The 9428-nt window shown below is 57.8% G+C and overlaps 1 protein-coding gene across 1 annotated transcript; it reads left to right on the forward strand.

Annotated features, from left to right (window-relative positions):
* Positions 1-1250: 1250 nt before the first annotated feature.
* beta-Man (beta-mannosidase) lies at positions 1251-4485 on the forward strand. Its single transcript, XM_037217881.1, is given in 2 exon segments — positions 1251-1939; positions 1941-4485. Coding segments are annotated over 2 exon segments (2700 nt in total). The 5' UTR covers positions 1251-1366; the 3' UTR covers positions 4068-4485.
* The last annotated feature ends 4943 nt before the right edge of the window (positions 4486-9428 follow it).

Here is a 9428-nt window from a genome sequence, read left to right on the forward strand (position 1 = left end):
CAAGTGTCCCTGGTGCATCCTACACCACTTGACTGCGACATTGCTCAGGGGCCCCCCTGTTAGAAGACCCCATTTTGTCGAGGAGATCCAAGAAACATCCCCGCCCCTCTCCCAACTCCAAATCTGCGGTGCCGCCGCTGGACTCGACACACCTGGCAGGGATGTCAAGAGATGGCAAGGGATGGCAGGGATGTCAAGCGCGCTGTGAAGCCCGTGCACTGTATTGCTATGCCTCGGGGCATGCGCCTTTGCCATGCCATCCGCTTGCCATGCCGTCGAACGTTGAACATTGACTGGTGTTTCCTTCCAACGCGGCCGTATGGCCCGTATGCCGTCCACGACGTAGCGTGGGTTGCATCTGCTGTGCTCTTCGTTCTCGTTAACTCGAAACACCTGGCCGAGTTGCGCTGCATGCTCAGCTGGCAGTGGCCGGCGACTCGGCAGCTCGGCTGAATGCTCGGCCTAGACTGGCCAGTGAACCCGTGCTGAAATCAAAGGTCAGAGCTGAAACGTCAAATGTCTCTCAAATCCTGCGAATGTGGATCAAATTCATGCAAAACCGCCCACTGTCTAGTGCAAACCGCCTGGCCCAGGGGGTCACGCCCCCTTGACTTCGCCGTGACCACGTCTCTGGTGCGTGCCGGGCTACTAGCAGTGCAGCATGCCTCTGCCCGCTTCAGCTCCGGCACGTCGCCAGTGCGGTGGCGTATCTCAGGCCTGATCCGTGGCGATTGGCTGTGCCGGGGCTGGGCCTCCCTGCTGCCCCGCCCCACTTCCTACCCCCCCCCCCCCCTCTTCCCTCGTCATCCGTGACGATTGGCTGTGCCGGGGCTGGGCCTCCCTGCGGCCCCCGCCCCACCTCCTACGCCCCCCCCCCCCCCTCTTCCCTCCCCGTCTATGGCCATTGGGTAACAGCCAACTCTAACTCGGGGCCTGGGAACGCGACGTCTGTAGTTAAGCGCGCTGGCACTGGCGGGCGTCGATTGCGGCAACGAGATACCACGAGCGAGCCCGGCTCGCAGGCTCGCCCCCTGTCGCGGTGCTCGGAGAGGCCGCTCGCGCTCGCACGCCAAGAGAACTTCGCAACGGCAACTCGCCTGCGGCAGCAAGTGAAGCAATGGACACCTGACCTGCGAGATGTGCTAGCACCCCGGTCCCGCAGGCCTGGATACGCCCGTGCCGGCCGTATCTGGCTGCCGCGTCCGGGAACAGCCGTCGGACTTCAGTGGACCACTCCGCGTTGAGGCCGGTGGACTGACAGAAACGTCCAGATCACACCAAAATCAAATCAGATCGCATCAGAAGAAGTCAGAAGGCAGAACGGACGCCGGGCGAAGTCGGCTGGACACTGTCCCGGCGGCGAACTATGGCGCGGTGGCTGCTGCCCCTGACGCTGGCCCTGCTGTGGACCGTCGCCCGCGGCGCTGATGACCTTGACCCCGACAATGTCGTCCTTGACCTGGGCGACCGCAGCTACAGCGGCGTGTGGACCGTGCGCAGCGCCGACGGCAAGGTCAAGACCATGGCTGCCGTTCCCGGCGGCGTGTACTCTGACCTCCGCCATGAGGGAGTGCTGAACGAATCGCTCTACTACCGCTTCAACGACGTCAACTACCGCTGGGTGTCGGAAATGGAATGGTCGTTTTCCCGCCATTTCAACGTCGCGAAGGAGTTGCTGGACCGAAAAGTCGTGTTGCTCGTCTGCGACGGCATCGACACGGTAAGCAACATCTCCATCAACGGCAAGCAAGTCGGCAGCACTGTCAACCAGTTCGTCCGCTACACGTTCGATGTGAAGGCCGCGCTGCGGGAGGGCGATAACCGCATTGAGGTGTCGCTTCGCTCGCCGTCCGCCTATGCGGCGGAGAAGTACGCCCAGCAGGCGCAGGACTACATTGTGCCGCCCAAGTGCCCGCCTCCCCAGCAGCACGGCGTCTGTCCACGCCAACCACATCCGCAAGATGCAGGCCTCCTTCAGCTGGGACTGGGGTCCGGCCTTCCCCAACGCCGGCATCTGGCGCCCGATCAGGCTGGTTGGCTTCGACGCGCTGCGCGTGGCGGACGTCATGGTGGACGCGAGGCCGCAGAGCGAGGGTAAAGTCTTCGGCGCCTGGACGGTGCAGGTGAAGCTCCAGCTGGCCGCGGCCGGCACTGTCTCCGTCAACTACAGCCTCAGCATCCCCGGCATCGGAGCGCAGGCACGCGGCAGGTTCAGCGCCGACCGCACCTCCTCGGAGGTGGCACTCGACGCACTGAGCACGCGCAGCCTCGCGGCGGAGGACCTGTGGTGGCCGAACGGCCCGCTCGGCGCGCCGACGCTGCAGACGCTGACGCTGTGCCTGACGCTGACGTCGCCGATGCCGCGCGCGCTGCCGTGCCGCAACGTCACGTTCGGCTTGCGCGAGGTGCGGCTGGTGCAGGACCCGGTCGACCCGGCCGACGCCGCCAAGGGCCTGACGTTCTTCTTCCGCGTCAACGGTGCGCCCGTCTTTGCCAAGGGCAGCAACTGGATCCCGGCGGACGCGCTGACGGAGCGCGTGACGCCGGCCTACCTGCGCCTCCTGCTGACGTCAGCGCGCGACGCCAACATGAACATGCTGCGCGTCTGGGGCGGCGGTATCTACGAGGACGACACCTTTTACCAGCTGGCCGACGAGCTGGGTCTGATGGTGTGGCAGGACATGATGTTCGCCTGCGCCATGTACCCGGCGGACAACGCGTTCCTGGCCACGGTTCGCCAGGAAGTGCAAACGCAGCTATGGCGGCTTCAGCATCATCCCTCCATCGTTATCTGGGCGGGCAATAACGAGAACGAGAAGGCGCTGCGTCAGAACTGGTACGGCACCAAAGGCGACTTCGACCGCTACAAGGCTGACTACGTCTCCCTCTATGTCGACACCGTTCGCGACGAGCTGACTAAGGTCCTCGGCAGCGCCGACGCCTTCGTTACGTCCAGCCCCAGCAACGGACGCGAGTCGGACGCCGAGGGCTACGTCGCCAAGGACCCGGGTAGCAGCCTATACGGCGACGTGCACGTGTACGAGTACATCCTGGACATGTGGAACACGACCGTCTTCCCGCGTCCGCGCTTCTCCTCCGAGTACGGCCTGCAATCGTGGCCGTCGCTGCTGTCGCTGGCGGCCGTCTCCGAGCCGCACGACCTGTCCTACAGCTCCGACTTCGTCGCGCACCGTCAGCACCACCCGCTGGGCAACGCCGAGCTTCTGGCGGAGATCAAGCAGCACTTCCAGCTGCCGCAGGACCTGGACAGCGCTGGCGGCTTCGAGGACCTGGTGTACCTCTCGCAGATCAACCAGGCGTTGGCGATCCGCAGTGAGACAGAGCACTACCGGCGCGGCCGTAGCGAGCTGACCGACAGCGGCGAGGGCCTCACGTTGGGCGCCATGTACTGGCAGCTGAACGACATCTGGCAGGCACCGACGTGGGCCTCGATCGAGTACGGCGGCCGGTGGAAGCTGCTGCAGTACGCCGCGCGGCGCTTCTTCGCGCCGCTCCTGGCGTCCGTCTACGTCACCGGCTCCGGCAATGCGACGGAGGTGATTGTCTACGCCGTCAGCGACCTCGCGGCCGACATCGCCGGCGCCAGTCTGCGGGTCTCCGTGTACGACTGGGACCGGTTCCAGCCCCCGACGACGGAGCAGCTCGTGACGAACCTGACGATCGAGGCGGGCGCGGCGCGGCGCGTCTGGTCGGCGCCCCTATCCGACCTCGTGCCCGACCCTGGCCGCCGGGTGGCGCGGTTCGCGCTCGTTGACGCGGCCGGCGTGGAGCTCGCCGAGCCCAGCGACCTCTACCCGACGTCGTTCGAGTCTGTGCTGCTGGGGATCGCGACCGTGCGCGTGGTGGCCGTGTCGCCGGCGCGTCTCGACAATCGGCTGACGACCGACCGGCTGCGCGTGACACTGCAGGCGGACGCGCCGGCGCCGTTCGTCTGGCTCGAGACGCCGCTCGCCGGCAGGTTCTCCGACAATGGCTTTACCATGCTTGAAGGCGCACGCCGAGGTGGAGTTTCGTGGCGGAGGAGCCGACCGACGCTGTCACCCTGAAGAAGACGCTGACGGTGAAGTCGCTGCAGGACGCGTATCAGGACTAGACTGCTGCCTCGCGAGCGCGTGCCGCGAGGTGGCGTGTGATGGTGTTGTGGTCATCCCGGTGGCGCGTATTAACGTGTCACCGTGTCACACGAAGTGCCATCGTGATCGCAGCATGACACCGCACCACAGGTCTGGCTTGAAGCGGCCCTGGGTCATAGAATAAAAGGTGCTACGCATAGCTAAAACAACGGAAAATGTTGAACGGAAAATGTCGTCGAAACATGTTACACATTGGCAGGTGTATCGTCCAGTTCGGTGTCAAGCTCCTTGCGGGAGCGAGAGGCGGTGATGCTCGGTGGCAGGCGGCTGCCGGATGAGGCCGCATGGTGCGAACACACAGCTGTTGGATTAATGTGGCATAAAAAAACAAAATACAGGTGTGCAAGCGGCGCCGGCTGATCATTTGCAACAGACTTACGAGGAGATGACATAGGTGACGTGATCATCACGTAGGTGACGTAGGTGACGTGATCATCACGTAGGTGACGTAGGTGACGTGATCATCACGTAGGTGACGTAGGTGACGTGGTCATCACGTAGGTGACGTAGGTGACGTGATGGTGGCATCGCTCGAGGTGGGCGATCAGTTTCTTTAGAAAGCTAACCTCAGTTCAACCCCATTGCTGTTGCTGGACTGCTGTGTTCGCTTAAGTGTGGCACAGCACAGCCCAGCACCCTGAAAACTAACAAATTTCTACTTAAAGTACTTGTATGTTTGTCCAGCGTTTTGGTCGCGGCCGTGGCGTTACAAGCCGGCTCGTTTGCAGCTCGCTGCGCGCCTCCCCGGGAGGAGTAGTAAGGTCGGCATCGTTCGGAGGCGTGCGAATTCTTGGTGGTACCCTGAACGAGCGGCGGATGGACCAGCCCGGCTCCCCTCCATACAGCCACGCCCAAAGTGGGTCATTCGTACCCAGAAAGGCGAAAGATGGAGCACATGACCCTGGATCTCGGGGAAATTGGCTGAGCTGGATCCCGTATTTAAGGCATCATCCCAGCGTGTTAAGTTACCAAAAACACTCAAGTTCAAGCTTCTTTTGATTGACGAATCATTCCAACGAGTGGCTTATTGATTCAGTTCCAGTACGATAGAATAAGTGTGCTATGAAATAATGAAAACAACGCGACCAAATTCGTGCATTTTCAATAATTCCTTCGTGGACACGCTCCGTCGAAAAAATTAATCATCAATCGTCAAAGCACGTTACACATTGGCAAGTACACTATCCAGTTCGGTGTCAAGCTCCTTGCGGGTGCGAGAGGAGGTGACTGTCGGTGGCAGGGGGCTGCCGGACGAGGCCGCACGGTGCGAAAAAGCGCTGCGTGCCACCGACAGGCGGAGAGCTGGCGGATCAACGGCGCCTGCCACTGCCGCGCGGGTCGCACACTGCGGTATGTGGGGTGAACAGGGGCAGAATCGCCGCCGGAGTCCGCGAGTCATTAAGGTCAGTCACAAGGTCATAGTCATTAGAAAATGTGCCACATTTGAAGATAATAACGTAAGCATCAAATGTCATGAAATAAGCTAACATTTAAGTATTTGCATACTTCAAGTGGAATAGACAGTCTGAACATCAAAATTTGTATATACAGTAAGGATGCTCCTCAATACGCTATTGTTTGATTGCATCATGAAACGTTTGTATGACAGCATTCACTTGTTCTTCAATCTCCCGAGAGGTGGCAGTGGCCGCGCCGGAGTTGTTTGTTAAGCCCAATATCGCTATGTGCTCGTGTTTTGGCCTTTTATCAGGGCTGTTATTGCACACTTATCAGTGAGAAAAGATGTTTACTTGTAGTCACATGCTCGGTTATGGCGCTATTCCAAGTTATTCGACTATTATATATAAGTTATTCCGCAACAGCTCTGGAGAATGCATAGCTTCTTATATTATGTAACACAAGACGCAATTCGTGCTATAACATCAACCAGTCCCTCGTATCCCCTATCTTGCATCAGCCCACATCCTGGCGACACCCCGCTTGTCCGGGGCAGGCTGCATGCGTCAGCCACGAGCGGGCCGAGAGCCCCGTGGGAAGAGACCGAGACCGGATAGGCGGCGCGCATGCGCGGGCTAAGGCTCGGCTATTGGCCCCCAGGCGCATGCAAGTCTGCCCCACCGTTAACCATTTTCCTTCATCCCACGGCCCTGAAATGACCATTTCCTGGTCGAAAGGTTTCCAATCCAAAACACCAATCGTGTAAGAATCTTGCATAGTCTGCACGGCAGGGCTGAGAGCCAACTGACGGCAGTCGTATATGAAAATGGTGCGAACGCCAGATGTGAATGGCTCGACAATCATAATTGGATCCTGGGGGGGGGGGGGGGCACGGGGCCACGTCCCCAAAATCTCTGAGAGTATGTTTTGCCCCCCCCCCAAACATTCCCAGAACTTCATAAAAGCTTCGTCTACTTACCGTCTGTTTTAACTTCTGTTTTAACTTCTGTTTGAGATTCAAAAGCATTTCGGTGTTTTTTTCGGTTTTGAATGGTGTCCCTACTAGGTACTCGCGAGGGGTACCATGCACTGGACCTCGGATCCCACACCAGCCAGCTGGCGACGAACGGTTGGCCCCCGCCAAAACTCCAGACTAGATCCGCCCCTGTCGACAATTGTGTTTAGCTGGACAATGAAGACCGCATGACCAGTGGAATGACAGGATTTGAATGGCGTTATCATGGCGTCATGGATGCCTGGTCAACAATGATACAGTCTGCACGAAAAAGTCTGCACATTTCCGGAGCGTGCGGCTCAGCTGCTAGAGGGTCTCAAGAAGGGCAGGGCTGTGAACAGCTCAGCTGCTAGAGAGCCTCAAGAAGGACAGGGCTGTGAACAGCTCAGCTGCTAGAGAGCCTCAAGAAGGACAGGGCTGTGAACTGCACCGGATGATCTTCAGACTGGCTGGCTCAGCTCAAAACCCAGCACAAATGTAAAACACCTTCTGTAATGGCATTGGCTTGAACATCGTATGTCCGAAGCGGTAACCGACCGATTGCGACCGACATTGTGCTCACCCGCAATGGAAGGTGGCGGCTCGACTGCCTTATAAGGCTGATTTTTTGTTAGGTGTTAATTGATCATCCCGTGTGATAATGGCATTGCCCCAAAAGCTATTGCAACTAATCTTATGGAATGCATTCTGTTGTAAATGCTAGGTAGCGATGAAGTCATACAGTTGCTATTAAACACAACATAATCGAGAAATAAGCCGACATCTAGCCCATGTTTTGATAGGTACGCCTGGGGGGTCAAACTCAAACTGGATGCAGCTCCCAAGGCTAATGTGGGATCACCAAACAGCTCGATTCGTTCTCCGCCGGTATCGGACAGTCTTGATAATTTACATGACCAACTTCATGCTGTTGTGAGCCCGGGCAAGTCGACCTTTGCTTGGGTGACCTTTATAGACCTTTAACTCTGCTTTGAGTGACCTCAGTCTGTTTCGACTCATCGAGACGCCTACGCACCTGGACCCGACCAAGACTCTCTTAGACCACATCGTCACCAACATTCCTGACTTTGAATCATCTGTCCAGGTGTTGACTGATCCGACCACCGACAACCTGACCGTCCTTGCCCGCGCACCATGTAGTCATCCCACCCCCTCCCCCCACTATCGCCCGACCCCTTTCACCGTGCACCCGTGGCACAAGGGAAACTGGGATGTCCTCTGCCTCCACCTTCCGCAGGTAGGCTGGGGTCAAGTTCATCAGAATGAGAAAGTGGATCGGAAAGTGGTCGAGTTCATGCGCATGCGATGGAGTGTGTTCGGGTGTCTTTTTCCCTGAAAGCCTCATCTCTCCACTCATAAGCCGTCGTTCCCATCGTCCATGGCTGGAGGACAGCTCTGACCTGCAGCGGATGACGCGGATGACGTATGATGACGCGGACGACGTATGATGACGCGTGCCGAGCATGGCGTAACTCTCGGGACGAAGCCGATTTACTTACCGATGACGATGATGATGATGATGATGGCGATGTCTTCGGAACCACGTGAAAGGCCACTTTGTGAGGTCGAGGTGGGATTTCTTGTGTGGCGTCATGCTCACCGACCGTGCTTGTCTCCTGGCGAGGCACTAAAATGTTCCATCAGCGGTCCGCGAAGGGGGAGGGGGCACCACCGAGGACTTAACCGTAAAAAAGGCCGACGACTTCAAGCGGCACTTCGCTGCCATCGGCCAACGCCTCGCTGTCGGGCTGGCAGCAGGCAGCCTCGGCAACGATTCTGTTCTGTTCTGATTCTGTTCACCGCAGACCACCGCGTGTGGCCGCTGCCAATCTCAGACTGCGTCCCACGAGTTGGCCCGAACTATCGAGGGCTTTGAACGAACTGTCATGATACGGGGCGGCGGTACTTGACGGCGTGGCCCGGCCGTCTTAGGTAAATGCTTCCCTGTTATCGAACCACATCCGCTTCACTTCATCCTATCAACACCTCCGTCACCTCCTATGTTTTCCCGATTTCTGAGCGATTGCCTTTTCTTCACAAATCTGGCTCTTTTGAAATCGCTAGTAACTTCAAACCTATATCAATCTTTCCCGTAGTATACAATATATGTGAGCATGTTTCTTGTGTGCAGCTGTCGTTGATAGTGTCGACCTTGGCACCCGTCTGACAAGGCCGCAATGATATGACACTGATCCGAGGTGGTTTGAGAGCTACCTTGCTGCTCGGCGTCAGGCGGTGAGAAGCGTCTCTCTCTCTCTCTCTCTCTCTCTCTCTCTCTCTCTCTCTCTCTCTCTCTATCTCTCTCTCTCTCTCTCTCTCTCTCTCTCTCTCTCTCTCGCTCTCTCGCTCTCTCTCTCTTCTCTCTCACCTCTGTCTCTCTCTCTCTCTCTCCCTCTCTCTCTCCTCTCTCTCTCTCTCTCCCCTCTCTCTTTCTCTCACTCTCCCTCTCTTCCGCTAACTCATGATGTCCCTCAGGAGTCCTTGGTCTGCCCTTTCCTTTTCAGCATCATGACGAATTACCTTCCATTCCACCTCTCTCACCCACGTGAAGCGTCTCCTGCCCATGCTTACACCGATGACACCCAAATGCCAGACCGCACTCATCCTGATAAACTATCTGTTTGGAGGTACTGACAGAAGGAAAACATCCAATTATTCAATCTTACTTCACATCCATCTCCCTTAAAATAAATCCCACCAAAGCCACCCTTCCCCCTCTCGGCTTCCACAAGGGCTGAAGAAAACGCCATCCTGTCACCTCGACGTTGCAAGATACAGATTAGGCCCTTCGCCGTCCATAAAGACGCTAGGGTTTGCTATCAAAAGTATCCGTGCCTGGGAGATGCACATATCTTAAGTTG

This window comes from Pollicipes pollicipes, unplaced genomic scaffold, assembly GCF_011947565.3.
Source record: "Pollicipes pollicipes isolate AB1234 unplaced genomic scaffold, Ppol_2.1 Scaffold_1600;HRSCAF=1878_pilon_pilon_pilon, whole genome shotgun sequence".
In the NCBI taxonomy this organism is placed as follows: Eukaryota; Metazoa; Arthropoda; class Thecostraca; order Pollicipedomorpha; family Pollicipedidae; genus Pollicipes; species Pollicipes pollicipes.